The sequence below is a fragment of the Cornus florida genome, unplaced genomic scaffold (genome assembly GCF_030987335.1).
Source record: "Cornus florida cultivar Cherokee Brave unplaced genomic scaffold, ASM3098733v1 CherokeeBrave_3.0.0_Hap2_Chr01, whole genome shotgun sequence".
Classification (NCBI taxonomy): Eukaryota; Viridiplantae; Streptophyta; class Magnoliopsida; order Cornales; family Cornaceae; genus Cornus; species Cornus florida.
In genome coordinates this window covers 122,079,844-122,098,842 of record NW_026775571.1, presented here as the reverse complement: position 1 = coordinate 122,098,842, position 18,999 = coordinate 122,079,844, and the positions used below count along the sequence as shown (strand labels likewise).

The window sequence follows — 18,999 nt, the reverse complement described above, 5'->3', positions numbered from 1 at the left end:
TCAGCATGCAATGCATCCAATCCAATCTTGTGCCAGGTTGAAACTTAAATCTACCAGATACTGTGATCCTACCCAAGAGTTTTTATATTATAGGCGACCTTGTGAGGCAAGAGGGATGCAGGGATTCTGCAATTGCATCCATGGTTGCCATGATGGGCAGTGATGTAGCCTTCTCATTATTCTCCCTCACAAGCTAAGCTCAAAACCCATCTGAACTGCATAATCCTTCAAAACAGGCTTAAAGTGATTGACATCATCAGATAATAGACCATCCTCAAGCTGTATTTTTCCCCCTTCCCTATAGTTAAAACTTTTTCCTTGAAGTACTTATAAACATAGATAGTAGCCCCTTTTAAATCATTAGTACTGCTATGTGAAAATACATTAGAATCTACATTTGATAATCCATCAACTGATTATCATCCAAGTACGGACACTTTGTTGGAGGTGCCGTGGCAGATTCAGAAGCGAACACGCTGGGAATACGATCAGACATGTGTCCAGCACGGATTGATGTGTCCACATTTTTAAATGATTATTTTTTTGAGACGGGCATGGCAAGGACACGACCGAGGTACGCCAAGGACATGGGTGGATACGGAAATACAAGGCTGGGAGGCCCGGGACACGGTAGGGTCAATTTGTGGTTTTATTATTATTATTATTATTTATTTATTTTTAAACCATGGGACTCAGCCCAAATTTTAAATTCTAATGGGATAAAAGTGTAAAAATAAAAATTAGGCTTAAAAGCACAGCAACAACATAAGCTTATTAATATCTTCTGTTTGTTCTTTTGCCAGAAGCTTTGTTCTCATTTCTCATATCAAAATGTAAGAGTGAAATGAAGAGAAATAGAAAAATAGAAGAAAATGTGGAGACATCCCCTAAAATGTATATGGTATTATTGAGAAATTGAAAAAAGTTGTTTTTTTTTTTTTTTGGCTTATCCTTGCTTTGTCTGGGGCCATGTATTTTTTTTTTTTTTGAGATTTGATTTATTTCCGTGTCCATATCGTGTTGTAACCGTGTCCGTGCTTTCTAGTTATCATCTAGTCTCTCCTCTTCTAGTTCAACAATTGAACCACTCTTATGATCTTATCTTCATCAACTAGAGTATGCCATTCCTCATCATCACTAGAATTAAAACTAAATCTGATCCCTCTTCTTAAGTTTCTTCTTCCTCATCCTCACTTTTTCGATCACTTTCAATCTCAAAAACACATGGTGGAGATACATTATCCCCAGATGTAGCTAAAGGATGGCCTACACCATCAAGCTGTAAAAACAAATCAATGTCCCTGTTTTCTACATGCAATTCAAACATTTTCATTGAGTCACTATCCTCCCCAATCAGCATTTTCTCCTTAGATATATGAACAAGACAGTCTATATTCATTGTCAACACACTTTGAGTGTGGGCATACTAAAATGCCACTTACATACGTCAGAAAATAACTCTAGATAATGGTACCCATATGGATTTACATTTCCTGTATAATATATATTACAAAATTAATGTATCACAAGATCATGGTGTATCAACTCCCATTGCAAACTAAAAAATAAAAGGAACCCAAAGAAAAAGAATAATTAAATTAACACTAAAGGGACAAGCTGCACAAATATTTCCTGTGTAATATGTATTAAAAAAATAATGTATCACGAGATCCTACATCAACTTCCATTACAAAGTAACAAAAATAAGAAAAATAAAAGGAACCCAAAGAAAAAGAATAATTAACACACTGAAGGAAAACCGGAAGTGATTTAATTTTTTTTAGGATCCTTACCACATGATTTTTCATCAAATCAGCAACCATTGAAAAAATTTGATACCTTTGGACGATTTTCTGATCGTCAATACGAAAACACTCTCTCCTTTGGCCTTGAACACCAATGAAGCTTCACCTTTATGACCCCATAATGCAGGTTTGTGGAACCCTCTATCTCTCACTCTAGCTATTATGTATTCTGTACTTCACGTCAATGACATAATATAATAATTAGGGCTAGAAATGAGGATAAAAAGGCTTCATTATTCCAGTTCCAATAGGATATAGATTGAGTTATCTCATAACTTTATCATATCTAATTAATTAAAATAATCACCACAATCTTATTGCAATTGCACTCTAGGATTCAGAAATTACAACATGATCCTATCCTACTTGTTGTACAGTATTGTATGAGTTGTCACACGTATACAGTTAGTATTGTATGAGTTGTCACCTACCCCTCATTACCATATATGGAATTACCCTCTCTAATCTTCTTACATATTTTATGTCTTTGTTTCCAATCCCTAGAACAGTGATTAGTAGACTTAATAAGATTTAGGGGAAGTTTTTGTGGGGGGGTGTTGGGGAGCAGTTTAAGGTACCATCTTATGAAATGGGAGAAAGTGTGCACCCCGATTCAAAGAGGAGGCTTGGGGCTTCGCAGGTTGGAAATGTTTAACAAAGCTCTGTTAGGGAAATGGCTATGGAGATTTGGGTACGAAAGGTCCGTGCTTTGGAGGCGTGTTATTACTTGTCGGTTTGGGGAAGAGGAGGGAGGTTGGATGTCTAGAGTGTGTCTTCATCAACAGGTATGGGTTCATGGAAAGGTATTAGGAGGGGTTGGGACGAATTCTCTAAGCGGATATAGTTTAGAGTTAGGAATGGTCGTTATGTAAGGTTTTGGACGGATGTTTGGTGTGGGGATATGGTGTTGGCTTGTAGATTTCCTAGACTCTTTAGGATGGTTTGAGGAGAAGCATGCGGTGGTGGCAGATTATTTTAGGCTAAAGAATGGGAGAGCTAGTTTGGATGTGAGATTTCACTGAAATTTTAATGATTGGTAGTTGCTGGAGTTTACCGATTTAATGGGATTAATTTATAGTCAAGTGATGGAGGGGGAAGAAAGGGATGAGATGGTGTGGATGGGGGATTCTAGAGGGGTGTTTAAGGTGAGGCTGTTTTATCAGTCTTACGAATTCGATAAGCAACGATTTCGCTTGGAAGGATGTATGGAGGATTTCAGCTCCACTGAAGGTGGTTTTTTTCACGTGAACAGCGGTGCTTGGCAGCATTCTTACTCTTGACAATCTCAGAAAAAGACGCCAAATAACAGTTAATTGGTGTTACATGTGTAAGAAGGCGGGCGAATCGGTTAATCATCACTTGCTGCACTGTAAAGTGGTAGCGGATGTTTGGAGTTTGGTCCTGAATGTTTTTGGTGTAGACTGGGTGGTGTCAAGTAACACGATGGATATGTTAGAGGCTTGAAGAGGGAGACCAATGGGCAGTCGGGTTAGGAAGGCGTGGAGGGTTGCACCTCTTTGTATTTGGTGGGGGCTGTGGCACGAGCGGAACAGGAGATCGTTCAAGGGAAAGGAGTCGCCAGTGTGGGTTATTAAGGCAAATATTTTGCATTCTCTTTATTCTTGGGTTAATGGGAAAAATTGCCCATCTACGGATAACTTTTTGGATTTTGTTGACAACTTATCGTTTTAATGGCGCATTTTGCGTATTTTGTTTGCTTTATTAAGGGTTCACTCCCCTCTGAGTGCCTTTGTTAATATATTTTAACTTATCAAAAAAAAAAAAAAAAAAACATATAAGTTTTCATATATTCTATATTCTTTCAACATTGTATTAGAGCGGAAATCGATCCCTCTTTAAATTTTTTTTTTTAGTCTTATTCAGACTCCGATCTTGATTCCATCTTCGCTTTCTCTCAATCTTTTCTTGGCGATCTCTCCTCGGTGATCTCAGTTCTCGTCTCAGCAATCTCTCTCGGATCCGTCCTCGGCTCTCTCCTCGATAATTTCTCTCGGGTTCATCTCGGCTAGATTTTGGTTCTCTTATCTGGGCTCCCTCTCGCTACTATATCCCATTTGTTCGGCAGCTCTTGTGATGGATACTAAGGAATCCCATCTTCTTGGGTTAATCACCAGCACCAAACTGGTAAAGCGTGAGCGTGCAAATCAGCCCTCCTCCACCGTTACTATCGTTACTTCAGGTAATACGTGTCTCCATGCTTCATCTTTTACACCTTGGATCATTGATTAAGGGGCATCCGATCACATGATAAGTAACCCATCTCTTCTTTATGATATTTCTCATGTTTTCTCATAATCGGTTGTTACTATAGCAAATGGTGCCAAATCACCTGTTCATGGAATTGGTACCTTCCGCACTTCGGGTCTCACTTTTTCATCAGTTTTATATATCCCTCAATTTTCATTCAATTTATTATCAGTTCGCAAAATCACATTAGATTTAAATTGCTTATTTACTTTTTCTCCTTCCCGTTGTGTCTTTCAGGATCTCAAGACGAAGAAGACGATTGGTGGGGGGTTTGAGAAGGATGGTCTTTACTACTTCCAGCCAACTACTGTTTCGACAACTCTACATCCACCTCTTCTTCAACTTACCGCTTTGGACATCCCTCTTCAAATAGTCTTTGAGCCTTGGTCCCTTCTTTAGTTGATTTTTCTAAGTTTAATTGTATTACTTGCGAACTTAGTAAACGTCGTTGGGCTACTTTTAAGTCTCGTTTTGATAAAAGTTTAAAACCTTTTGAGTTAGTACATTCGGATGTGTTGGGACTAGCTCGTACTACTGGTTTATTTAGTGCTTGTTATTTTGTGTCATTTATTGATGATTATTCACGTTTAACTTGGGTTTATATTCTTAAAGATAGATCTCAAGTATTCTTTGTTTTTCAATCCTTTTATGCTGAAATTCAAAATTAGTTCGATGCAAAATTACTTGTTCTTAGAATTGACAATGCCCTTGAATATAAACTTAATGTTGTGCAAAAGTTTCTTGAGTCAAGGGGCATTATCCATTAAACATCTTGTGTTGATACCCCTCAACAAAATGGAGTTGCTGAACTGAAGGATGGCCCACTCCTAGGTATCGCTCGTGCCTTAACAATTCAAATGCATGTTCCAAAACATTTTTGGGCAGATACAGTTCTGGATGCTGCTTATCTTTTAAACCGCATGCCTTTTAGGGTCCTTTAAGGAAAATCACCCTTCCAAATGATGTTTTCTGACAAAAATCCTTTTTCCATTCCTCCAAAGGTGTTTGGGTGTGTTTGTTTTGTTCATAATCTAAGCTCGGGACGAGACAAACTTGATCCTCGTGCTCACAAATGTATTTTCTTAGGTTATTCTCGCACTCAAAAGGGATATAAATGTTACGGTCCAACTTTTCGTAAACATTTTGTGTGTGCAGATGTAACTTTCTTTGAGGATGGTCCTTATTATTCTTAGGAAGGCAGTCGCCTGGAGGACTCTGTTCTTCAGGAATCTGTTATTCCAACTCCAGTTTTTGATTTTGACATCCTACCAACTCTTCATGTCTATGCTCGTCACCGGAAAAGAGTAATTGATCATGTTCCAACGACTGAACTAGTAAACCCAGCCTTGCCACTTCCACCAGTCGCTTCAACGCCTGGAGATTCTTCCATCTCTTTGGACTTTAATCTTGATCAACCTATTGCTGTTCGAAAAGGTAAACAGTCTTGTACCAATCACCCTATCTCTAATTTCGTATCGTATAATAAATTATCTTCCTCCTTTCAAGCTTTTTCTTTGTCATTATCGTCAATTGCTCTTCTCAAGTCCTACAGGGAGGCACTTTCTCATCTAGGGTGGAGAAAAGCTATGGAAGAAGAAAAAACGCTTTAAAATTGAATCATACTTGGGACCTTGTTCCTAAGCCTGCTGATACTCAGGTTGTTGGTTGTCGTTAGGTTTTTACTGTAAAACAGAAGCCTGATGGTACTGTTAACCGTCTCAAAGCTTGACTTGTTGCTAAAGGCTATACTCAGACTTATGGCCTTGATTATACTAAGACATTCTCTCCTGTGGCCAAACTGAATTCTGTTTGTGTGATAATCTCTCTTGCAGCTAATCTATACTGGCCATCTCATCAACTTGATGTTAAAAATGCCTTTCTGCACGGTGACCTTTTTTTGATAAGTAAATTGTATTAAAAGCGTTCAAAAAGGGGAACGCGACCCAAACTATACAAAGACAAAACGGAGCCTATGAATTCAAAGAACTCATAAAGTCAACAATCTCCTCAAGAGAGGAGTAGTCTCTCCCTTGACCCCAACAAAACAAATTACAAATGATAGCAAATTTTAACACCCCAATGGAGGATTCCTTTCCTTCAAAAGATCTTCCATTACGCTCTCTCCAAAGGCTCCACCAAATACAAAAAGGGATCACCCTCCAAAAAACTCTGACCTGAGCCCCCACCCATTGGCCCCTCCACATATCTAACAACTCCCAAGATGTCCGAGGCATGACCCAATGAATACCAAACAGGCCAAACATCAAACTCCAACAATCATGAGCCACAGGACAGTGCAACAAAAGATGATCCACCGACTCCCCATTAATCTTGCAAAGACAACACCTATTAACAATGATATGTCTTCTCTTCCTCAAGTTGTCCAACGTCAAAATCTTACTCCAAGCAGCAGTCCACACAAAAAAGGCCACCCTAAGAGGCGCCTTAAACCTCCACACCGTCTTCCATGGGAATGAGGTACCATGAAAACCAGAATGGCACACAAAAAAGGACCGAACCTGGAACATTCCCTGAGAAGAAGGCACCCAAATCAAAGAATCTGCCCCAGACCCCTCCACCTCCTGTCCGTAAAGAAGAGCCAAAAACCCAGTGACATCATCCAGCTCCCAATCCTGAAAAGCTCGCCGGAAACGCACATCCCAAGACAACCTTCCACTATCAAGGCGATAATAGTCAGCAACCATTGCATGTTTGTCAACAGCAATCCTAAAAAGCCTGGGAAACAAAAGGGCCAAGGGCCTATCATCACACCATGGATCCTCCTAAAACCGGACAGTTCTTCCATCCCGAACTCTGAATCTAATATGTTTGGAAAAGGCATCCCACCCCTTACCAATAGCCCTCCACACCCCCACTCCGCCAACAGACCTAACTGATCTAGCTGACCACCCCCCTCTTTCCTCCCCAAAACGACATGAGATAACCTTTCTCCATAATCTATGTCTTTCCTTACCAAATCTCCAAAGCCACTTACCAAGAAGAGCACAATTGAAAGTGGCCAATCTCCTAATTCCAAGCCCTCCCAACCGAATAGGCCTGCAAACCTGTTCCCATTTGACAAGATGATACTTAAACTCTTCACCGCGACCCCCCCAAAGGAAATTACGTTGGAGCATTTCTAGTCTTCCAACAATAGCGGCTGGAATACGAAAAAGCGAAAGAAAGTACGTTGGAAGGCTTGACAAAGTGCTCTTTACTAACGTAACTTTACCGCCCTTTGACAGATATTGTTTTTTCCAACCCGCTAATCTTCTCTCGACCCGCTCAATCACCGGGTTCCAACTTCCCACCCTCCTAGCCGAGTCCCCCAGCGGCAAACCCAAGTACGAGATGGGAAAGCGTTGCGTCCCACATCCTAGAACAGCAGCCAGAGTGTCCACCTCTTGAACTTCCCCCACAGGAACAATCACACTCTTTCCCACGTTAACTTTCAAACCAGAAACAGCCTGGAAGCAAACCAAGACACATCGCAGATACCTCAACTGGGAAATATCAGCCTCACAAAAAACAATAGTGTCATCCGCAAAAAGTAAATGAGAGATCTCCAACTGCTGAACTGATTCAGGACCAATCTTGAAACCCCTAAGAAAACCCAAATCCACCGCCCTTCTCATCAGCCTGTTAAGGGCCTCCATAACAATAATAAAAAGAAAAGGGGAGAGAGGGTCCCCCTGTCTCAACCCACGAGAACTGCCAAAGAATCCCGAAGGAGAGCCATTAACCAACACCGAAAACCTGACAGTGGAAACACAATAAACAATCCACTTCCTCCATCTCTCACCAAAACCCATCCTTTCTAACAGATAGAACAGGAAATTCCAGCAAACATGATCATAGGCTTTCTCAATATCCAGCTTGCACAGAACACCAGGAGTCCCACTACGAAGTCTAGAATCCACACATTCGCTAGCAATAAGAGCGGAATCCAGAATCTGTCTACCCCCAACGAAAGCATTCTGAGACTCAGAGATAACTCCATCCAGGACCTCCCTCAATCTAAAGGCAAGGACTTTAGCAATGATCTTGTAGATGCACCCGATCAGACTAATGGGTCTAAAATCCTTGATATTAGAAGCACCACCCTTTTTAGGAATAAGGGCAATAAAAGATGCATTAAGCGATTTCTCAAATCGCCCCGTGGAATGAAACTCATGAAAAGTGCCCATAACCTCATATCGGACCACCTCCCAGCTTTCCAGCAAAAATCTCATCGTGAAACCATCTGGACCTGGAGCCTTATCACCATTGCAACTCTTTAAAGCCTTCAGCACTTCCTCCTCCGAAAAAGGATTTTCCAGCCCATCTCTCTCCAAGGCAGAAATAGAATTGAAGTGAAGTCCATCTAGACGAGGTCTCCAACGAAGAGGCTCAGAATAAAGTCCTTGATAGAAAGAGACAATAGCACTTCGCACCTCCTCCTCCGAAGATAAAACTGCACCATCCACACATATCCGCCCAATATGATTACTCCTCCTATTAGCATTAGCAGTTCTGTGAAAAAACTTCGTATTACGATCCCCCTCTTTGAGCCATAATGCCCGAGATTTCTGACGCCACGAGATTTCCTCCAAAAGAGCAATCTCCACATATTCTGCCTGGCAAGCTGCTCTTCTACTGCGTTGAGATTCCGAAATAACACCATCCCCTTCCAATCGGTCAATCTCCGCAATGTCAGCCAAAGCCCTGTTCTTCCTCCACACCAAGCTCCCAAATACCTCCTTATTCCACCTTTTAAGATTTGTTTTCAAGATTCGAAGCTTTCCGGCAAGAATATGGCTCGATGTACCCACCACCAGATTCTCCTCCCACCAAGAATGGACAAGTTCCTAGAAGTTAGCCGCACGAAGCCACATGTTCTCAAATCTGAAAGGAGTACTGCGAGGTCTCAAACCTCCACAATCCAAAACCAAAGGAATGTGATCCGACGTCACCCTAGCCAAAACTGCCTGAACAACATCCGGGAATTTCTCCTCCCATTCACCTGAAATCAAGACTCTATCAATGCGAGAGAGAGTTGGAACTTCCCTTCCGCTGGACCCAGTAAAGGAAGCTCCCTCAAGGGGGAGATCAATAAGCTGGTGGCCATCAATAAAATCAGAAAAGTGCATCATAGCCTGGGTCCATGGGCCAACTGTAGACCTCTCCGCCGGAGATCTCACCACATTAAAGTCACCTGCCATACACCAAGGAAGAGACCACCTCCCCTTCACCCCACTCAACTCCTCCCACAAACCATCCCTCTCAACATCATCAACCGGTCCATACACCCCAGAAAAACCCCAAGTGAAGCCATCCTCCTCCATCACAAAAGCACAAGATAAGGAAAATCTCCCTCTGCAAACATCAACTTTTGTCAGCCATCTCCTATCCCACATAATAAGAACACCTCCTGAAGTCCCAGCAGCATCCAACGCCTCCCATTCAACAAAGCGGTTGCCCCACAGACTTTTCACCACCCGATCAGACAAAGAATCAATCTTTGTTTCTTGAAGACACACCAAGTGCACCCCCCATTTCCTCACTGCCATCTTCACCACCCTGCGCTTGCCCGGATCGTTCAGACCGCGGACATTCCAAGATAAAATTCGAAACTTCATAAGGAAACAATCATCCCCTTCACCCCCCTACCCCTCCCTCCTCCCTTAGCATTACCCCTCTCCTTCTCCCCCCCACTTACCTTATCATAATTCACATCACAGCACAAATTTCTAAGCTCCCTTTCCCCTTTTCCCGGAGTCAGGTTCTTCTTCTTTCTACTCCTCCTTCTGGAAAATTGAATCATCTCCCCTTCTCTCCCCTCTGCCGTGGCCTGAAGGATTGCTAAGGCTTGATCACGCTTTCCTTTACATGAGACCCCCAGTAGATCACAAGTAGCCACAATGTTAGCCTTAACCCAATCCAATCCAGTGTCCTCACCTTCCTGCCTACACACCTTGCTGCCCATCTCCTCTGGATGAACTACAGCCAAAGGGTCCACCACCCCCAAATTAGCAAAACCCTCCTCCTCCCACAAAATCATATCCAGAGAACTCCCCTGATCCATTCTGCTCCCATCAGTCATACCTCCCTTGGCCTCCACAGCTTCATCAACAGATGATAACCAGTCCTCTCTAAAACCCAACACATCACTCTGTGTGACCGGGACCGAGTTACAGTCAACAGAATGGTCATCGATCGAGAATCTGTGCTTCTGCAACTCCTTCACCAAAAGAGAAGCTGATTCCTCGCTGAGGGAGATGCGGATATCTTTACCCACGCAAACAGTCACCACATCAGGCACAGGATCCTTCAGACAAGCCACTGTATCACCCTTAAAAGAAGAGCACACCCCTTCCGATCCACCCAAACGGAGCTTAGCCTCCCTACCCATCTCCTCCCCTGAAGAATCGAACCTAGAGGCTGAGGAAAATTCCGAACAAGTCTCGGCGATCACTACAGAGTGTCTATCCACCTCCCTGTCACCAGACAAGCAAACCGTCCCATCCCTTTCTGACGGCCCAACAGTCCCAAACTCCGAGCCAACCGTAGAGATCATCCCTTCCACCAATTCAGCCTCAACAACAGGTGAAAGCAAATGATGCCTCCCAGCAACAATCTTACCGCCTTTGCTATTCAACTCGCAAGAGGGAGTAGAAGCAGAAATAGAAGAAGATGCAGGTTTCCGGGCATGAAAGGAACTCGACATACCTGGGCACGAATGAGACACCTTACGGGCCACCCAAATCTGTTTGTCCTTCCTAGTCCATTTCTTACTGGGAATAATCGGCAAACTCCGAGATGGAACAACCTTCTTAATAGAGACACATTCGCCTTTCTCGTCATCTCCCAAAAAACCAGACTGAAGAATTTCAAATCTGTTACCCAATAGTCAATTCTGACAGCACGACCCATGCCGGAAATTCATTGAGCTAGCCCCAGCCCCTTTTGACACCTTCGAACTCACCTTCACCCAATTCACCTTCTCCTTTCTCGACCAAACACGTGAGGTCGAAACTCTCTGTGACGAAACCAAGTCAATTTCTGGAATGCCATGACTTTGACCTGCTTCTAAGGATGCAATGGGCTGCCCACTGTGGAAGGAAATTGAGAGATGGTTGTTTGGGCCCCATTTAACCAACCTTCCTTTATCCACTCTTGTCTTCACCTGAACCGGTCCAGAGGAAAAAAGAGGCCCACATTGCTTAGATCGTCCATCCCGTTTAACGGACTTAATGACCCGCCTCGGCCCAATGGATGACCAAGGCCCACCCCACGCATAAGAATCCTTCCCAGTGGCTTTTGAACCCGCTGCATGAGTCCCACGAAATCTAGGCCCAACACCACCCGGTCCAAAAGAAGATGAATTTAAAATATCAAGAGTAGCACGTGACTCGGCACGAGGGAGGGTAGCTGTCATCCACTCAAAACGGTTATCCTTTCTCCTCCAACCACGTGTCCCAGACGAAGCCTTCCCAATTCCACGTGCCTTGGGCGCGTGGCTGTTCACACGTCCCTGACCTTGGATCTGGTTACTCTGCATCTCCCTCTGATGGAAAACCGGCTTAGCTCCATCCCCACCTCCATGACTGTAAACCGAACGAGAGATGCAAGCCAACGCCTCCGGTGATCCCGAATTACCTTCTCCGGAACATGTCCCATTCAGCGGGACCATTATCGGATCGATCTCTTTAGAAAGCGAGATTCTGAACGCCCATCTTCCATCCTCCACAACCACACTCGCCGGAATCACACCACCCCCAGCCACAGTGATCACAATTCTTTCCGTATCACTCATTTTGAAGGCCTCCACATCTCTAAACCCGCCATATGCGTCACCAATGGCAACGAAGAGCTTCTGACACCAAAGGTGCAGCGGCAGACCATACAGAATGACTCGCCGGAAATTGAGCCTCAATCTCAAACCCGAACATCCAACCCTAAAGTACCAGGGGTCAATAAGGAGTTGAGCCTCACCCCAAGATTTCTTGCCCCAATCCAGCACCTTATGGGCCTCCAACACCGACGGTGACCTTAATGAGACAGTTTATATGACCTAACCACTTGGGTATGAGTATAAGGGCGAGTTTGTGTGTCATCTCAAGAAGTCTATCTATGGCCTCAAACAGTCCCCTCGTCCCCTCGTGCATGGTTTGATAAGTTCAGTAAAGCAGTGGCAGCTCATGGTATGACCAGAAGCCAAGCTGTCCACTCTCTCTTTCTTAAGAAAACGAAACGTGGTATTGTGATTCTTGTGGTGTATGTAGATGATATTGTTATCACCGGTAGTGACAAAGATGCGATACAAGTTCTAATCCATCACTTGAGTTCTAGCTTCCTTACTAAAGATTTGGGCAAACTTCGGTATTTTCTAGGAATTGACGTGGCTCGGTCAAAGCAAGGCATTAGTCTTTCTCAGCGGAAGTATACTCTTGATCTATTATAGGATACTGGATATCTTGGTTTGAAACCTGTAGCTACACCCATGGAGACTAATGTAAAACTTAAAGTGGATGATGGTGACCTACTCGATGATCCAGAGATGTATCGGAGACTTGTAGGTAAACTTGTTTACCTCATTATCACTCGTCTAGACATCTCCTATGCAGTCAGTGTTGTGAGCCAGTTCATGACTAGTCCTCGGGTACCTCACATGGAGGCAGTTGTATGCATCTTGAAGTATCTCAAGGGTACTCCGGGACGTGATCTGTTTTATCGATCTTCTGGACATCTTCGGATTGAGGGATACACAGATGCAGATTGGGCCGGTTCTCCTTCTGATCGACGGTCCACCATGGGTTACTGCACCTTCATAGGAGGAAATCTAGTAAGTTGGAGGAGTAAGAAACAATCAGTTGTGGCTCGTTCTAGTGTTGAAGCAGAGTATCGTGCCATGGCACACACTGCCTGTGAACTTACTTGGTTGAAAACTCTTTTACAAGAACTTGGGATTTCAATCCAATACCCAATTCCTCTCTATTGTGACAATCAGGTAGCTATTCATATTGCTAGCAATCCAGTCTACCATGAGAGGACTAAGAGCAACTCCAATGCTATCTCATTTTAGGCTCTTAAACTCAAAATATGAGAGGGGGTGAAAAATGGGCTCTCATTTGGACTCTCAAATTTCCTCTCAAATGTAACAGCTGCCAATTTTTTTTTGGCAAGTGTCTCATTTCTCTATACGACGCAGTTTCATCTCTCTCTCCCTCAATCCTATCAGCCTCTCCTCTACCTTTCGTTGCATTATATCTGTCCCTTTCGTTGCCCTGTCGTCTCTCTCTCCCTCTCATCTGCAACGATCGGCAATTATCGATGACGACCGGCACTTAAACAATCAGTAAATTCTCTCTTCTCAGATCTATATTTTCTCTTCCCCTCTCATCCTCATATATGTGTATATATATATATATATATATATATATATCTTCTCGGATTGGTAATTTTGTTGTCAATTTTGTCTCTGCAATTAAATTGAGGAATTGGGTCTGTATTATGTGATATTTTGATTTAAGAAAATAGTAATTTCAGGACGGCAAGTTTGGGTGTTCTTTTGTCCTCTTCTTCTGTTCATGTTGCCTCATATATTAATATATATTAATTTCTTCTTCTTCTTCTTAAATATTTTTTTTGGGATTATTTTTATATCAAATGAGATTTATCAGACTTTTATGAACACCGTAATAGGAAACTCTTGCCATTATATCATCTTAAAACTCAATTTGTTGATTTCCTTTTTTTTTTTTTTTTTAAATTGTCTGTTGAGTTCTATCCTCTGATTAGTCTGGATTAGTAGTTCTCTTAAACTCCTCTGATTCTTTTCTTCTTCTTCTTCTTCTTCTTCTTCTTTTTTTTTTCCCATTTTATCTATGTTTAAAACTTCAAGTCAATATTTCCTCCATTCAGTGTAAATGTGGTGGTGTTTTTTTTTTTTTTGGGCTTAAAATCTTCAGATCAAACATCACAAAGCTATAAAAACCCTCTATATTTTGTGTATATAATTATGTATGTGTTTGTTTCCCATATAATTTTGTGATAGTTATTTATTTCATCCCAATACCTAGTCAAATTAGTAGTTTAATTTTGGTTCTTAGTCTCTCACTCATCCCTGAGATGTATACCTCTATCTATTTCTGTCTCTGTACACACACATGGCTGATTTATTGTTTCCCCTTTGGTTGTGTTGTTAATGCTGCTCTGTTAATGAATTGGGTCTGTATTTTCTCTTCCCCTCTCATCCTCAATTCCACCTAGGATGCGTAATCTACCTCTCTAGATGCATTAGTATGTTCTAATAAGAACATAAAAAATTGATGCAAATATGAATGGTGGGAATGGTAGTTGAAAAAGAATGGTAGTTTTGTCAAAAAATAGTATTTTGCATGAAATGCACCATTAGAGCAGAATTGCAAAAATTTAGCATTTTGACACTGTAGCACCTGTCAAAATATAGATTTAGCATGCGAAAATAGCTTTTAGCATTGGAGGTGGTCTAAACACATTAAAGTAGATTGCCATTTCATTTGATCTTGTTAGAATATTTTGGGTCATTATGTAATTACATATAGTTGGTAGTGTCATTGTGTAATTAGCCGAGTCTTGTATCTTTATATAAGCCACTGTAGTAGGCTTAGGGTTTGATATATGAAATACACATTGTGTAGCCTCCATGTTCTCTCTCTCTCTAGTTTGAACATGGTATTAAAGCGGTACGAAACAATGGGAAAACTAAGATTGCGGTTGTGATTGCATCTGTGGTGTTCTTCTACAAATCAAAATCGAGATCAAAGTCGATTCTGTTCTTCACGAAAGGTTTGGCCGTCGTTCTGTTCAAGCCGGAGGTTTGAAGCTGTCGTGGTGTTATGGTTTCAGCACTTCTTGTCTGTTGTTCTCAGATCTGAAATCCTTCGTTTTGTAGGCCGAGGCTGCCTTGGCTGTCGCAAGTTGCAGAGTTTCCATCATCGCGAACCCTCTCTGCTTGGTTGTTAAATCGCTGCTTGTGTTGGGTTACCGTCGTCACCGCTGCAAGGGTTAGGGTGTGTACTAGCCTTGATTTTTCATTGCGAACCTTGGGTGATTGGAGTTTATGGTCGATGGCATAGATCTGGTTCTTGCCGGCGCTGATTGTGAAAGAGAAGGGTGGTGTTTGGCTACAGGTGTGAAGTTATCCCAACCTTGGATTACTAAAACCAGAATAGCAGAGAACTGGTTTTGATTTGGCCCGTTTGTCCAAATCCAAACCCAGTTGCCCAAATCTGGCCTGTTTGCCTAGATCTGGCCCGTTTGCCCAGATCCGGATTCAGTTTTTTTTTCCCAAGTTTGGTTTTCTTCTCTCTTTTTCTTTCTCCATGGCTGCTGGTTCAGACCTGTTTTCTTCTGCTTCTTTCAATCTTCCCATGACTTCTGTCAAGCTCAATGGTAAGAACTATATTTTATGAGCCAAGTCCGTAGCTATTTTTCTGAAAGCCAAAGGCTTTAGCTCTCATTTGGTTAAGGATAAGCCTAAAGACAGTGATGCAGATTTCAGTTCATGGGACCAAAGGGATGCTCAGATCATTTCCTTAATACTGAATTGTATTGAAGAAGATATCAGCTCCCACCTGTTATATTTGGATACTGCCAAGGAGATATGGAATCGCCTCCAACAACTATATTCAGGTACTGGTAATATCACCAGAATTTATGAGGTGTGCAGATAATTCTTTGACCTCCGGCAAGGTACTCATAGTCTTGCAGAATACTTTTCCCAGTCAATGGGAATTTGTGAAGAAATGAACTTGTATCAACCTATCACCTCTGATGTGAAGAGTATGCAACAACAACGTGAGGATTTTAATGTTGTTCGGTTTCTCACGGGGTTGTCACCTGAATATGAATCAGTTCGTGCACAGATTTTGGGTAGCCCTACATTTCCCTTTCTTTTTGATATGTTCTCTAGACTCCAGCGTGCTACTCTATCTAGTGGCGCTTCCGGGAGTGCTTCAAGTGGTGTCACTGCTCCTCCTAGCAGTGAACGTTCTGCATTAGTTGTGAAGCAGGGTGGTTATCAGCCTTCTCGTGGCAGTGGCGGTCGGTTTACTCGTGCTCGTGGTCGTGGCAGAGGCAGAAGCAGAGACTCAAAACTCTGCACTCACTGTGGTCTTACTAATCACACTGTCAATTACTGTTGGGATCTTCATGGGAAACCACCACCTTCTTCCTATGCACATCGAGTAACCTCTAATGAAGGGGATTCTTCTTTCTCTGCGACACCAAATGCTCCACAAGTGGCTATTGAGCTTGCTATGGTCACCATGACGGTTTCCCGCAATGAGTATGCTCAGTTTATGTCTCAACAACGGCCTTCCACCTCATCTTCCATGGTTTCCTTTGCCCAATCAGGTAGTGCACCTGCATATCTCTTATCCTCTCGTCAGAGTCCCTGGATTCTTGACTCTAGCGCATCCAATCACATGACTGGTAGTTCTCATCTCTTATCTGATTTTCAGTCTGTTCCTTCATCACGAAGTGTTACTCTTGCTAATGGCTCCTCCACTAAAGTTTTGGGTGTGGGAACCACCCAACTCACCTCTTATATGTCCCTTTCCTCTGTATTATTTATTCCTTAATTCCCTTTTAATTTGATGTCCATTAGTCAAATTACTAAATCTCTTAATTGCTCCGTTACATTTTATCCCTCCTGTTGTATTTTTCAGGATCTCAAGACGATGAAAAAGATTGGTACGTGACATGAAGTAGGTGGCTTGTATTACTTTGATCTTGGACCATCTCCCACGGCTCTTCAATCATCTTTGTCTCCTTTCCAGTGGCACTGTCGTCTTGGCCACCCATCCTTATCAGTTTTGTAGCGTTAAGTCCCCAGTCTTAGTCTTAGTCGTGTTGAGTCCATGCCTTGTGAAGCATGTCAGTTTAGTAAGCATTATCGTGTATTGTTCAAACCGAGAGCTACCAATCGTGTTGCTAGTCCTTTTCAGTTAATTCATTCAGATCTATGGGGCCCAATAAAACATATTTCTCTTGATGGATTTCGTTATTTTGTGACTTTTGTGGATGATCATTCTCATATGACTTGGTTGTTTTTAATGAAAAATCATTCTGAGTTATTGTTTATTTTTCAAATATTTCGCAAAGAAATAAAAACTCAATTTGGATGTTCCATTAAAGTTTTACGTTCTGACAATACCAAAGAATATTTCTCGGACCCGTTTGAGACTTATTTTCATGCTAAAGGCATCATTCATCAATCATCTTGTACTTATACTCCTCAACAAAATGGAGTAGCTGAACGTAAAAATCATCATCTCCTCGAAGTATGTCGTGCCCTTTTATTCCATACGCATGTTCCCAAGCGTTTTTAGAGTGATGCTGTTCTTACAGCCTGTCATCTTATTAATCGGATGCCTTCGTCAGTGTTAAAAGGGAAGTCTCCTCATTCTGTTTTATTTCCTGACTCTGCATCGTTTAATCTTACTCCTCGGGTCTTTGGACGTGTGTGTTATGTCCATAACCTTGGGCCCGATCTTAACAAACTCAACCCCGTGCCATTAAGTGTGTTTTTTTTTTTTAGGTATTCTCGCACTCAGAAGGGTTATCGTTGCTACAGTCCTCATTTTCAGCGCTATTTCACTAATACTGATGTCTCCTTTTCTGAGTCTCTCCCATTTTTTTCTGATTCTACTACCCCCCTCGATATTACTATAGAGCCACCTATGCCAACTGTTTCCTCTCTAGTTCCTGCTCCCACACCTCCTCGCTCTGTTGTCCCTTGCAGGTTTATACTCGACGACCTCGACCGCCTACTTCGCTCCCTCCATCTCCTTCAGAGTCTTCGGATCTGACGCTATCTACTTTGCCTAATGATTTGCCTATTGCTCTCCGTAAGGGTACTCGGTCGTGTGTTACTGCACATCCCATTTCTAACTTTGTTCCCAAGACTTTGCAGGATGCTCTTTCTAATTCGGATTGGCACAACGCCATGGTAGATGAAATAAATGCCTTGCACCGTAATCGGACTTGGGATCTTATTCCTTTACCTTCAGGCTCCAAAACGGTTGGTTGTAAGTGGGTCTATACTGTTAAATACCTTCACGATGGGTCTATTGAGCGGTTGAAGGCTCGTCTGGTGGCAAAAGGGTATACTCAGACTTATGGTATTGACTACGATGAGACCTTTTCTCCTGTTGCTAAGATTTCTTCTATTCGGGTATTTATTTCCATTGCTGCCAATTGTCACTGGCCTTTGTTTCAATTGGATGTAAAGAATGCCTTCTTGCATGGTGACTTAGTTGAAGAAGTTTATATGGAGCAACCACCTGGGTTTATTACTCAGGGGGAGTATCGTCACACTGTTTGTCGCCTTAAAAAGGCCCTGTATGGATTGAAACAATCTCCACGGGCTTGGTTTGGAAAATTCTCTGAGGCGGCATTAGAATTTGGTCTTAACAGATGCCAAACCGATCATTCGGTATTTCACCAGTGCACTAAAGCTGGCTTCATTTTTCTTGTGGTGTATGTAGATGATATTGTGATCACGGGGTGATGATTCTGAAGGCATTGCTAAGTTGAAGTTGTTTTTGCAAAATCGATTCCATACTAAAGACTTGGGTAAACTTAGGTATTTCTTGGGTATTGAAGTTGCTAGATCCAAGAAGGGTATAAGTTTATCTCAACGCAAATATGTGTTGGACTTGTTAGAAGAAATAGGTATGTTGGGTGGTCATCCAGTTGATGCTCCTATGGATTCAAATACAAAACTTGTGTCTGATGAGGGTGATCTATTTAATGACCCGAGCAAATTTCGTCGCCTTGTTGGGAAATTAATTTATCTTACTATCACTCGACCTGATATTTCATATGCAATTAGTGTTGTAAGTCAGTTCATGGGAGCTCCTAGAATGCCACATTGGGTTGCTATTCTTCGGATTATCCG

General features: G+C 42.3%; 1 protein-coding gene across 4 annotated transcripts in view; it reads left to right on the top strand.

The window, feature by feature from the left end:
- LOC132268891 (peptidyl-prolyl cis-trans isomerase FKBP13, chloroplastic-like) overlaps window positions 1-18,999 on the top strand; it is a 51,609-nt gene that overhangs the window by 10,121 nt on the left and 22,489 nt on the right. For 2 of the 4 annotated variants that reach the window (XM_059769811.1, XM_059769819.1), the window contains one exon: window positions 4,311-4,664. The exons of the other annotated variants lie outside the window; for them this stretch is intronic. In XM_059769811.1, the coding sequence (XP_059625794.1) occupies window positions 4,311-4,472 (162 nt within the window). In that variant the 3' untranslated portion in view covers window positions 4,473-4,664. Of the gene's footprint in view, window positions 1-4,310; window positions 4,665-18,999 lie in introns of those variants that run through there. 4 annotated transcript variants of the gene reach the window in all.